Source organism: Pogona vitticeps, chromosome 1 (assembly GCF_051106095.1).
Source record: "Pogona vitticeps strain Pit_001003342236 chromosome 1, PviZW2.1, whole genome shotgun sequence".
NCBI classification, from domain to species: Eukaryota; Metazoa; Chordata; class Lepidosauria; order Squamata; family Agamidae; genus Pogona; species Pogona vitticeps.
This window is the reverse complement of record NC_135783.1, coordinates 306247727-306261949: the sequence shown is the minus strand read 5'-3', so window position 1 is coordinate 306261949 and position 14223 is coordinate 306247727. Positions and strand designations below refer to the sequence as shown.

At 41.3% G+C, this 14223-nt stretch overlaps 1 protein-coding gene across 2 annotated transcripts in view; it reads right to left on the bottom strand.

Annotated features, from left to right (window-relative positions):
• The window catches only part of RASGRP1 (RAS guanyl releasing protein 1), an 85687-nt gene that overhangs the window by 14357 nt on the left and 57107 nt on the right, over nt 1–14223 (bottom strand). For both annotated transcript variants that reach the window (XM_020806171.3, XM_072986302.2), the window contains exons 10-13: nt 7102–7182; nt 5409–5516; nt 3518–3627; nt 1804–1948 (exon numbers count right to left, since the gene is read on the bottom strand). In XM_020806171.3, coding sequence (XP_020661830.2) covers nt 1804–1948; nt 3518–3627; nt 5409–5516; nt 7102–7182 — 444 coding nt within the window. The remainder of the gene's footprint in view (nt 1–1803; nt 1949–3517; nt 3628–5408; nt 5517–7101; nt 7183–14223) is intronic.

Below are 14223 nucleotides of genomic sequence, written 5' to 3'. Positions count from 1 at the left end.
TGGTCTTTTGTGTGTAGTGATCCCCGGTCCTTGTGGCTGGGTAGAGTTCATTGACCTTTTGCACACTGCATTTTTGAGAGCCGGGAGCCAGGTTTTGTTGAGTTTCAAACTTTCCTTTTTTTGTTGAAGTTCTGCTGGTGCTTGTGGATTTCAATGGCTTCCCTGTGCAGTCTAACATAGTGATTGCTAGTGTTGTCCAGTATTTCAGTATTTTGAAATAGAATTTCATGTCCAGCTTGCTTTAGGGCATGTTCAGCTACTGCAGATTTTTCTGGTTGTTTTAGTCTGCAGTGTCTCTCATGTTCTTTGATTCTGGTGTGGATGCTTCGTTTTGTGATTCCAATATGTATCTGGCCACAACTGCAAGGTATCTGGTATGCTCCTGCAGTGGTGAGGGGGTCCCTTCTGTCCTTTGCTGACCGTAACATTTGTTGTATTTTTGTGGGGGGCTTGAATACTGTTTGTAGGTTGTGTTTTTTCAAAAGTTTCCCCATGTGGTCCGTGACCCCTTTGATGCACGGCAGAAATACTTTATTTGTTGGTGGCTGTTTTTCTTCTTCAGTTTGGTGTTGTTTTCTTCGTTTGAAGGCTCTTGTGATTTCATTTTTGGAGTAACCATTTGCCTGTAGGGCCCAATTCAGATGGTTGATTTCAGTGCTGAGAAACTCAGCTTCACAGTTCCGATTCGCACGGTCTACCAGTGTTTTGATTATGCCTCTTTTTAAATACTCCAGTCCCAAGCCAACTACACTAGAGCACAGAGTGCTGTCCTCTGAAGATGCCAGCCACAGAGACTGGCGAAATGTTAGGAAGAACAACCTTCAGAACACGGCCAAAGAGCCTGAAAAACCCACAACAACCATTAGATCCTGGCCGTGAAAGCCTTCACGAATACATACAAAAAAGTTTGCCACATTTCCATCTGACATATCCATGCATCAGGCTGCCTCATAATATTCCCACTGTGCAGACATTCTGCCTCTTTAATGAAAGTTTCCAAGAGGTTTAGAAGATAATGGTCAATATCCTATTGCTAGTACCAAACAGAGCAGACACAGTGACTCAACAGGACTCAATGTAAGTGCTAACCTGCCATTCTGCAGTTGATTCAGTGCATCTACTCTTCATTGGGAATAGCAACTGGATACTGGCCAGAACCTTGTTTGTGGCAGAGTTTGAAAACATTACATTCCTGGACTACAATTCCCATCGCTCCCCAGACAGCACAACAAAGGGGCATGCTGGCTGATGATATTTACTGCAAGTTGCAGTTTGAAAATAGTAACAGTAACTCTTCCATAAACAGTTTTTTTCCGGGCTCTTTATCTGTGTTGTATGTTTTCACTTAGTTTCTTCTGTCTTATCAGAAGAAATCCTTTAAGGGAGATAAAATGAAACATAAGCACTCCCAGCGCCTTGCACTTGTATATAGCAGGAACCCTCTATCTGGAAGCACTGCAGGTCAGACTATTGTTGGACCTATTGTTTGATCAGGATTAGCTCCACAGGATCATACCTCGGAGCACTTTCCTGCATCTGGAACATGCGCTGAGGATCCCTGGGGGGGAAAAACCTGGAATTCTATTCAGGTAAAGCATGTGGCCTACAACTACATTACACCTTCTCTCCATTATGATCCTTAAGAACAAGTATACTATTAGAAACCCAACATCAGCCACAATAGCAGCAAACTAGAGTTGATACTGGAATGCGATATTTGCTGGTCACAGTCTGTTATGCACATCCTGCAGCATGATTTACTTTTAAAATCCACCTCACCCACCCCCATGCACCCAGGCTTACAAATCCAGCACAGTTGTCACAGAATGTTGGCTTTAGATAAGTGGTTTCCTGGAAGTTGTGAGCGAACCCAATGCCCAGTTTAGAATAAATTGAGCTGGCCCTCATGAAGTATGCTGTTATTTCATCCCTGCTAATCAGACCTTCCCTGCAAATAAACAAGAAAGAGGGTCAACTGAGGCTTAACACATTGCTTAGCAGTACAAGGAGTTAACAGCATCTCCGCCTCTGTTCCTCTCTCCACCTACACATCCACCAACCCGGCAAAGTGAATGTTCCAATTCATTTTCACAGCAAAGTATATCTAGAAACACAATTTGCACACCCATACCCCGCATGATCCTGTCAAGCAGATCACGAGTTCTGCAGCAGCCCATTTAAAATTCAGTAAAAACAGCTTAAAGAGCAGCCTGTACAATTGACTCCGAACATGCTGCACAATTATCGAAACAAAAGAGAAGCCCAGGGAATAATTCCTAACGCCATACCTTTAAATTGCTCTTTACAATTTCTAATGCCATTTTGGACAATGAACAGGCTGGAAGGAGGAGGGAAAATGCACAACAGGGATCCCTTACACATGAAAGATTTCATGCTCTTTTGTTCTTCTAATGTAAGTCCTTTGACAGCAAGCGAGAAAAGCAAGCCCCTTATGGCTGTTCTCCAAGGTGCAGTCAACCAAGCAGACCCATTTGGTGGGGAACTCAACAAGTGGTCTTGAGTTCCCTTCCTCCTAATAGCAGCCCTTGCCAGTCTTACTTAGAGCACAGGCTCCAGGCCACCAAATGTTCATGACATGTGGGCTGAACAGGAGGAGGAAATGGGATATGTATACCCTTTCACATACGCTGAAATGTACAAGCATAGAAATTTATTTCCTTTCCTCTTTGAATGGAAGCCGACATGCAAGTCACTGGCAAAGAGGGCTGTATATACTAGGAGTGAAATCATTTCTACAAATGTGGATCCTTACACAAAACAAAACAGCACTATTCACACACAGGAGGGGGAGGTACCAAGTGGCTCTCATGAAAGCCCAAGACTTGAAGACATTTAAAAATGGGGGGGGGGAGGGAAATGTGAAAAGAGGATTTGTGTCAAAAGGCACCTTAAGTGAGGACTGAGTGCAGTCAGTGGGCATCTGACTATCAGAAAGGCTATCCTAGGAAAGAACATCTGTTTCATTTGGTGGAATTTCCACTACTGCTTGTAGTCTAAGGAGCTTTGTGCCCACACTTTAACTGCAAAACATGGGAAGGAAAGGATATCCTAAAACGGAATTGTAGCTTAAAGCGACCCATCTGGAGGAGAAGTCCCAAGCTGTTTTCTAGATCTCTCATATTATAGATATTCCATTTGGAAGCCTGGGGACGGCATGGAGGGCTGGTACGAGAATCATAGGGTAACACCTCCCCGACCATCCGGCTGACAATATAAAGCATGTTTTTGGTCTACATGCACAGTGATGTCCCAGTAGAGCAGGAAAAAGTCAGAATATGATAAGGATGTAGAGATCTTCTCCGAACTATGAGAGATTACCCCTATTAGAGTATTAGAGTTAGCAAAGAAAACTGAAGGTGACTTGTCCCTCTCTGTCTGTGAACTCACACAACTTGTACTTCCCATTCATTACTACACAGTGCCAGGTATTCTAGGATATGCAGTTTCAAAGAAAACCTACTAAGCAAGTGCATAAGAGAGACTTGGATGTACACACCTGTCTTTGTCCATTATGCAAAAGGAAAAAGGAAAGCTTGCAGCGATTTTCTCAAATTCTTCCTGACAAATGTATCCATCCTGATCATGGTCATAATTTTTGAAAACTGACTGCATGAAATAACAAGAAACAAGTCAAGTATCACTTTGGATTTTTTTAAATGCCATGGTATACATTAACATTAAAATAGTCCATTCTATTATATTTAGTAATGATTTTAACTTCAAAGTCAAATACTTAGGCTAAATCTAATTGTTTGTCCCAACCATTGCATGAATGAATGGGAATGGTCAACATTTATCCAAGTTCCATGCAGTGTTTGAGAATAGCAACCAAATATGCCTTCCTTAAAAAGTAATGGTATTACACATAATGCCAAACAAAAAACAAAACTGACATTGTTGTTGTTGTTTAGTTGTTAAGTCATGTCCAACTCTTTGTGGCCCCAAGGACCAGAGCACGACAGGCCCTCCTGTCTTCCATTGCCTCCTGGAGTTTCACCAAATTCATGTTGGTAGCTTTGATGACACTGTTCAACTATCTCATCCTCTGTCGTCCCCTTCTCCTCTTGCCATCACACTTTCCCATCATCAAGGTCTTTTCCAGGGAGTCTTGTCTTCCCATCAGATGGACAAAGTCTCAGCTTCAGGATCTGTTCTTCCAGTGAGCACTCACGGTTGATTTCCTTCAAAATGGATAGGTTTGTTCTCCTTGCAGTCCAGGGGACTCTCAAGAGTCTCCTCCAGCACCACAATTCAAAAGCATCAATTATTCAGCAGTCAGCTTTCTTTATGGTCCAGCTCTCACTTCCATAAATCACTAATGGAAAAAACATAACTTTGACTATGGTGATGTCTCTGCTTTTTAAGATGTTGTCTAGGTTTGTCAACGCTTTCCTCCCAAGAAGCAGGCATCTTTTGATTTCGTATCTGTTGTCTCCATCTGCAGTGATCATGGAGCCCAAGAAGATAAAATCTGTCACTGCCTCTTTTCCTTCTATTTGCTAGGAAGTGTTGGGACCACTAGACATGATCTTAGTTTTTTTTGATGTTGAGCTTCAGACCATTTTTGCGCTCTCCTCTTTCACCTTCATTACGAGGTTCTTTAATTCCTCTTCACTTTCTGCCATCAGAAAACTTTCTGCCATATCATCTGCATATCTGAAGTTGTTGATATTTCTTCCGGCAATCTTAATTCCAGCTTGGGTTTCATCCAGTCCAGCCTTCGCATGACGTATTCTGCATCTAAGTTAAATAAGCAGGGAGATAATATACAGCCTTTCCCAATTTTGAACCAATCAATGTTTCCATATCCAGTTCTAACTGTTGCTTTCTGTCCCATGTATAGGTTTCTCAGGAGGTAGATAAGGTGACCAGGCACTCTTATTTCTTTAAGAACTTGCCGTAGTTTGCTGTGGTCTACACAGTCAAAGGCTTTTGTGTACTCAATGAAGTAGAAGCAGATCCTTTTCTGGAACTCTCTGGCATTCTCCATAATCCAGCACATGTTAGCATGGGGCATGCGTGGTTAACACCCAGCATGTCCCACTCACACACCTAGCCCAGACCACATGATACATTATGATCAAAAACCCGACAGTATGTTTCTTTTTTCTAACTGTTCAGAATACTAGCACTCAAAATGTAAATTTTGATTATCACATGGTAAACTTCCCTGGTTTCATTCCACACCACTGGGAGGTACTAGAAGAAGACCTCACTGGATGAAGGTCCCACTTCTTGTGGTTGAAACTAAGGAACATTCCTGGGATAATAGAAATCTTGTAAGGACAACATTAGCTCCTGTAGAGAAGGCACAGTGAACTCAAGAACAAGTCAGGCTAGGAACAAAACAAACAAAATAGGTATGGTAAATAGCAAGGCATACTTACATCTACCATTCTCTGAACATGCTTACTGATTATCTTTGGGTCAGGCTTTGGGGCCACACCAGAGGCCCAGTCTGCTACTACTACTGGAGGTTTACTAGGTGTCAAAGGCTAAAATAAGAATAAGAATATATCCTTTAAGACATGATTACTGTAGGAGCGAGATTGATGACACTTATCTACCAATATAGTGACTAAAATCCAGTTATCTTAGAATATCCTTATAAAATTGTTGAGCACTGCACATGTACTGTACTGTAAATGTATTATCAGCTAGAGAACCCCAGCTATGCTTGTATGGCAAATTTGTGTATTTGCAATTTTGTCATTTAAAATCTTTAAGTGGCACTGGACCAGCATTAGTATTCAGCTCATTCAAGAGCAGAATCAAGCATAATTTGGGGAGATGGCATCTAACTGCAGCCACTCCATCACCCAAAAACATGCTGCAGAGGACTAGGAAACTTTCTGGAGTGTGTTGCAGGGGAAAGTAACAGAAAACTCAAAAAATACTATAAGCCTTAAATTGGATTTAGGCTAACGAACTGTAGCTTCATTATTAAACCTATAGCAGCCAATGGTAGAGAGGTGCTTGCCAACTGGAGTTCATTCTAGGCCTCCAGTACCTTTGTCTGACATGATGTGGGAATAGAACAGAACCACAAGTCCATCAGTTACCTATGAATGTCTACAACTGTGCTAGTACACTGGCTTCCACATTAGGTTATTAAAGCATTTTGGTTTTCTAGCTACTGCTTAGGAGTACTGCAATGGCTTCATGTCATCTTGGGTTGTTTGGCCAAAAACAGATATAATTGAATGTGAATGCACACTGAAGTTCCTTCTCTCCATGTTTTGAGAAATCAAACTTCAGACGGCAAACCAACAAACTGAACAAGGGAATTCGCATAATCTCTTTTTTCCAGGTAAGAGAATCTTATGCTGTGTGGTGCCCAGATATTCACATTAGTGAAGGATTTCCCTCTTTCATTCACAAGCTATCTCTAATATCTGCTTTTGACTCAAGTTTGATGTCTCTGAATAACAACACTGCTATAACAACAAAATTGTATTCATTGGTATTTATAACTGGAATAGGTTAAACTGTACTGGATGGGTGCATTGTTGATCTTCTACACTTTGAAATATTGTTTTTTGTTAGAGCTGAAATATTTATACATAACACTGTTTTTGACTAAATATTATTGCTATGCTTGAAGTGGCTTACAATGCCTAAAAATACATTTTTCTTTGGAATTCATTTATAAAAGCACAAACTCAACTCAACTCAGGGATGGGGACTCAAATCACTGAGCTTGCTATCAAGTCGGACTTAAGTCCCACTGGTGACTTGACTCATATTCCACTAGGGTTTTTTTCCCCCACCAATGACTCAAACTCCACTTGCAACTCAGAACCCACCCACCCCTCTTTTTTTTCTGGGGAAAAAGCTTGTCTTTGATAGGGACTCATACTTGGGGTCTGGGATTTGGGACTTGGTACCAAAGACGCGGACTCAGACTTGAGATTCAGACCCAAAGACTTCCCAACATCCCTTACAAAATTAAACAATTTAATTAACCTAATTTAACCTAACAAAAATAGCACCCTAAGTACTGACAGCTTGTTTTGATGCATATAAGTTATAGGACAACGAGACACATACGACTTTGAAACTATTTGTTAGGATGCTTACTGCAGCCCGATGACTTCTCGGCTCTCGTGCATATGAAAGTTCATAAATCTCATCTTCTGTGTAGTAAAGGTCAAGTGACAACTAAAACCAAACACAAGCAATAGTTTACTTTCCAAGATGCTCCAATGTCTGTCAAGAGTTTGTCTCCCCCCCCCCAAACCTGCAGCCTGCCTCAGCCCAGAAGCTGGTTTACAAAAGGCCAGGGTGATATTATGGTTAGTGAGGCACTGGCAGTTGGGAAGTCCTCAACAAACTACAAAACACATTGGTCACCCTGTGCCAAACATATCAGCTATCAGCCTCTCCTACTTCACAGGTTTGTTGGGACAATAAACTGAGGAGCAAGCAAGTTCACATTTGCTGCCTTAATTTCACTGAAAATTGTTGAAATACCTAAATAAGAGCAGCAGAATGTTAGGCTTGAGTGCCAGAATCAACATAAAAGGAACATACTTTCCCATGATCCATGAAAATCCTAGTGCTCAAGGAAGAGATTGCAGTTCAACTGCTTGCAAAAGCGAGAATGGGGCCATCCCAAATCCAGGTGATCTGTTCCCTGATAGCTAGTCTGCCTACCAACTGCTTAGCATCACAAAGATCTTAACCCAAACTGCTCTGATATGATCAATATGTCAAGGGAAGAACCCCAAAACTGGACCCCTGTGGACAATGTAGACAATGGATGCAGGGAGTTCTTCCTAACGTAGGAACTAGCTAGATTCCCAGTAAAGCAGAGTCACATGTGGAAAACTGTTTCTGAACACTGAGAATACTCTTCTAATCAAATGAGGCACACTAGTAATAATCTGCTGAATGTAGTCGAATTACAAAATGCTATATTTGCATTTTATGAGTATGTGTATGTGAAACATTTCTTTTAAGCTAAAGCAATCGTGCACAACTTTTTCATGTTCAGGACCTACCTTTGGCTTCAATTAGACAGATAGGTTCCACTTTTCTTTTTCAAAATGGCATGTTGTTGTTGTTGTTTAGTCGTTAAGTCATGTCCAACTCTTCGTGACCCCATGGACCAGAGCACGCCAGGCCATCCTGTCTCCCACTGCCTCCCGGAGTTGGGTCAAATTCATGTTGGTAGCTTCGGTGACACTATCCAGCCATCTCGTCCTCTATTGTCCCCTTCTCCTCTTGCCTTCACACTTTCCCAACATCAGCATCTTTTCCAGGGAGTCTTCTCATGAGATGGCCAAAATATCGGAGCCTCAGCTTCAGGATCTGTCCTTCCAGTGAGCACTCAGGGTTGATTTCCTTCAAACTGGATAGGTTTGTTCTTACAGTGCAGGGGACTCAAGAGTCTCCTCCAGCACCACAATTCAAAAGCATCAATTCTTTGGCAGTCAGCCTTCTTTACAGTCCCTTCAGCTCCTTTTTTCCTTTTACTGTGAATGTCTCTCTTTCTTTTCGGCTGCATCATCTTCTCTTGCCTCTTCTTTTTTTCAAAAAGCAAACCACTAGCAGCAGCAGCTTAAATTAAGCAAGAAAATGGTTGAGACCTAAGACTTAATCCACTGACTTGGGGTGAGAACACTTGATTTATCAGCCTCATTGGAGGCTCTTCCTTGCGATTTCCCCTCTTCCCTGTCCTCTTCCTTTAGGCAGTGTGCTGGCAGGTGATATTTTGTGTAGGTTTGAACTTCTCCAAGTCTTCTTCCCTCCCTCAAGCATGTTGTATAGCAAGGTATAGAGCACAGATGGTATAGCAAGGTATAGAGCACAGAAGTGCCCACCCAATCCAGGTCCATCAGCTATCACTAGTTTCCCCTGCTACTCTGCTGTTTTCTAGCAATCAATTGAGCAGCAAAGAAAGGGGAAAATTAGAGGAGAGAAAATTTAAATCTTACTTTTCCCACAATATCTTCCCCTCTTGTTGCTCAGCTGCTGAAGAGTTGGGTGTATGAAAGAGAGAGAAGTATATGTGTAAGAAAAAGGCCAATTGTACCCATACAATTTTAATTCTGGACCTGCCTGTCACCAACACATAGTCACTGCACATTCTCCTCCACGGGAATAACGCTTCAACTTGACTTTTTGCATTAACTACAACTAAAATTATTAACCAGCGTTTATCATGGTTCAGATGACACAGGAAGCTGTAGTTAATCTAAAATGGGAGTACAATCTTCAAAACATCTTGAAACTATGTTTATGGCAACATTGGCAACCGATATGTCCCAGCAGCCCTACAAGTTTTTAAATCTAAAATCATCCAAAAATTCTGTATGGCATCCCAATTTGGCAAAATGCCATGGATTGCTCAATTGAAAAGCTACAATTCCACAAGGTATTAGGCCTACCAAGGTGTGTTCCCTACTCGGTATTCTGTCTTGAGTGTGGACTATCCACACTGGAAATAATGGCATAGCTGAGAACTTTTCAATTCTGGCTAAAAATGTTTTATAACTCAGACCAAGACAGTTTATTATATCAACTCCTGCAAGATTCTGGCCCTCCTTTTGGGTCTATCGCCCTTTTTTAAAAACTGAAACTGACTGGCCTAGAAATTGGCTCTTTAGGTTCACTAAATCTAGAGCTAGCACTTCAAACAGTAAATAGACAAATAATGGAATTGAGTTTCAGGAATTATGGAGCACAACTGATAAAGATTTGTTCCCCATTGTCTCTCCACATCCCCTTTAAAATGGGACAACCAGCTGCTTTCCTCATGCTCCTTAAAGGTAAAGGTAAAGGTTCCCCTTGAGAATTTTTGTCCAGTCATGTTTGACTCTAGGGGACGGTGCTCATCCCTGTTTCCAAGCCATAGAGCCAGCATTTTGTCTGAAGACAATCTTCTGTGGTCACATGGCCAGTGCGACTTAGACACGGAACGCTGTTACCTTCCCACCGAGGTGGTCCCTATTAATCTACTCACATTTGCATGCTTTTGAACCACTAGGCTGGCGGGAACTGGGACAAGTGACGGGCACTCACTCTGTCACGTGGATTCGATCTTACGACTGCTGGTCTTCTGACCCTGCAACACAGTCTTCTGCGGTTTAGCCCACAGCGCCACCACGTCCACAAAACCGCAGGGCCTTTTCTCTGGCCAGATGTAACATCATGCCTGGTGCTATATCGTATGGTAGGCATAACGGAACCCCTTATTCCAAAAGATTTTGTCCATGTGAGCAGGATGCTTTGGAAACCCTCACTCACATGCTTTTGCCCTGTCCAATTCATCAGGACTGCTGCAAAAAGTGCGTCACCTCAATATTATTAAAGCTGGAGGGAAAATCCGATCTCAACAAGATCTGTTTTATGTTATCTGTGGAGGTGGTCGACATTATGGAATAAGTAGCTGTTTTTCTTGAGTCAAGGCGAAGCGCTGAACCTAACAAACTAGCTTCATTTTGTCTATTTATATTATATATGCAAAAAAGTTTATTATTACTATAACTATGTTTAAGGACTTGGAATCCAGGTACATATGAACCTAGGAAGAAATTAGGCTTATTCTGTTAGGGGGAAGACAAAAAAGCAACAACCCTAGAAAGTATCCAAATAAAGCCCATTTATGAAAGAGAGATGTCTCATGATTATGTAAATTTTGTGTATTATTACAGTGCCCTACATGGATGCACACTTTAACATGAAGTATGATAGGGAAGCTGAGAGTAATTCCATCAGAAGGCTAGATTCTATTATAGTCTAGGTTTCTAGTAGGGTCACTCCAGGTATAATGGTTAAAGCTGGGACAACGAACTGAGATACATCCACCCTCTTCAGGGTTAAGAGTCACATCAGCAGAGGAGAACAGATAGCTCCAAGGTGATTGGGGTGGAAAAACTCCTGGAGGGCAGCTACTGGCAGCAGTAGGACATTTTCAGTCAGACAGTTACAAAGTGCTTTTCTCTGGAAATGACAAACTCAGAAGAAGCTGAATTGTTTTAATGTGGCACAAACAGTTGGGACTATAATGCAAGGTCTGACAGAATAATAACAGTCAGACTTAATAACAGTGGAAAACCTATCAGTATAATCAGCATTTCAGTCATCGATAGATGCTGAAAACATTCAATGTACTTTCCACTCCCCAAGAAAGGAGACATCAAGGAGTGCAATAAGGATAGAACCATTGCTTTGATTTTGCAAGTAAGTTAAGTGATGCTCAAGGTATTGCAACAAACAATTTCACCTTATAGAGAGCAAGAAAGGCTACAGAAGAACTACACAACTTTAGCACTGACAATGGAAAAACTGAAATAGTGAAATATTTCGTATACGTTGGTTCAATTAGCAATCCAAATGGAGACTGCAAGCAAGAAATCAGAAGAAGACTGAGACTTGGAAGGGCAACAATTAAAAAATTAGAAATGTAAGGATGTGTCAGCTGATACCAAAGACAAGATCATCCACACTCTTGTATTCCCGATCACCATGTATGGGTGTGAAAGCTGTAAAGAAAACTGACAGGAAAAACTTCATTCATTTGAAATATGGTGTTAAAGGAGAGAAAGATGCCAGAAGGATGAGTTAAGTGGATTCCAGTGCAAGTCAAACCTGAACTATTGCTGAAGCCAAAAAATAATGAAACTGAGGCTCTCCTATGTTGGACAAATCATGGGAAGGCAATGTTCTCTGGAAAAGACAGTAATGCTGGGAATAAGGCATCAGGAAAAGAGGAAGACCAAATACAAAATGGATTGATTCCATAAAGCAGTGGTTCCCAACCTTGGCTCTCTGGACATTATTGGACTGCAACTCCCAGACACCTTCACCACTAGCTGTGCTAGCACAGGCTTCTGGGAACTGCAGTCCAAGAACGTCTGGTGGCCCAAGGTTGGGGGCCACTGCAAGGACGCTATAGGCTTGAGTTTACATGAACTGAGCAGGGCTGTTGAGGTCATTTTGGAGATCACTCATTTATCAGATCCCATAAACAGCAGGTAACTTGATGGCACATAACAACAGAGATGTGTACAATTGTCATGCATTTTCATGGATATACACAAGTTTCCATTAAGCCCTAAATGGATCCAAATCTTTCATTTAAAGACCCATTCTATTTCCCCTTTCAACACAACCTTGCACTTGTAATCTTAGCTCTACCACAAAGTGATGATGTTCTACAAGGTGAGCCAATAAAGGGGCATCTTCTGTCACCTTAGGTTGCAAAGGATTTCCCCAACCATTTTGGGGGACCCTCATTTTTGAAGCTTCCTGAAGAAGGTCTTAAAATATTAACAGGCCAAAACATGTTAAGGGACTTTATAATAAATATCATTCTATAGCATCTGGTGATGTCACAGTTTCAGGCTCTTGTTCTCATAGTGTTACTTCCGAACCAGCCTAATATTATTTTAATAATAAAATGTTGACTTTAACATTTTTAACATTGCTTTAATTTTTAAAGTTGTTTTACACAAAGCAAAGTATTAGATTTTTAAAAAAATACAGAACAGCACTACTGACAAAATCCTATTTCTGATTATCAAGGCTTGCAGAAGTAATGTATGTGTTTAAGGTGACATTCACAGGAAGAAGTTAGTTTTCACTTAAGGTGGTTTTACACTAACACTGTGTGAAAGATCACAGATCTGTTCATTTCTGATGCATCAAGTTATTGGGCTAAAATATAATAGGAAACAAATGTCTGCAACAGAAAATAACATGTGAGAGCAGTGGGGTGAAGATAGGAAATTGTTAGTTTTAGCACCAGTTCAGATCTTAGCACTGCAACACGGACACTGCTAAAAAGTACTTCTGCCGGTGTAAAGCTCAATGCAATATGCTGTACTAGCCTCCAACATTGGTCAGTTGCACTTTATGGTAATAATCACTACAGTCACTGTTCAGTTCCCCAATTCCAATATAAGCAATACTGGGACGCAATATACCAATCCATGAAGGCAACTCTGTTATCTATAAATCATAACAGCTAGATCCTTGAAATGCGGATGTGGTTTTAGCAAGAAGTTGAACACTTCCTCAGGGTCCGCTCAATACTTCAGTAGCTGACTCAGGTAGCATCTTCTAGGATATGGCAACAAAATGTTTGCAGCAAAAGCTGTATGCCAAGTACCTTGTCTTTTGCACCCTAAGCTAGCCTGCTGCCATCAGGTACAATGGTATATGTGACAAACCCAGACCTACTGGGATCTATCACACAGTTACTAAGCTGCCACCAACCATTCCCTATAATAAGTCACACAGACCAGGGATGGATTTTTAAACAACAAAAGAATAAGGTTTATTTTAAATACAAACAGGGTAAATAAAACAATCAGGTGAATAAAATAAAGTAACGTGGCTTATTCTCACACACACAAGCATACAGTTTGGTTCACCTAGAACCTTTAACTTAAAGCACAGACCCTGAACCCATCAGTTCTGGCTAACCCACAGACCCCTGAACCTTTCAGGCTGGTACTCTGACACACAGTAGTACCCTGTCAGACACCCAGACTCCCACAACAGCTTCTTCTTCCCCAGCTGCTGCTTCGTCCCAACCCAGTGTCTCACAGTCTGTCTCAGCATCTACTCTTCACCACACAGGCATCACATATTTATACAGTACAGCCCCTCCTCCTGATGTCCCGCCTTCCACTCCCCATAGGATGGAACTTTCCCTCCAAACCCATGACAGACAGGTAACATCAGTGCTGTTATGTAACACCTCCCCTCTTTAAAAGTTGTTTTGTAGGGGGAAAGCTAAAAGTGCTTTTCACCAAAAAAACAACCTGTATAAAACACACAACACCAATTATACCTACCATATTATACTTACTTACATTCTAAGTTAAACATTTCAAATAGGCATTTAAACATTTACCATATACATTACATCAATTTACCTTTATTAATACAAACCAATTTAAAACCAGGTACATTTTAACTTTTTGTTTTCATTATATACATATAGTCCATGTTCTTTCGCCGTCTTCAGTCTTCAGGTCTTCTTGATAAGGCGTCAGCAACACAGTTCACTGACCCTCTGACCACCTTCACTTCAAAGTCATAGTCCTGTAAGTTCAAAGCCCACCTCATAAGTTTGCTATTGTGGGTTTTCATTGTCTTTAACCATTGCAATGGTGAATGGTCAGTACACAGAATAAAATGTCTTCCCCAGATGTAAGGCTTGGCCTTCTGGATCGCGTAGACTATGGC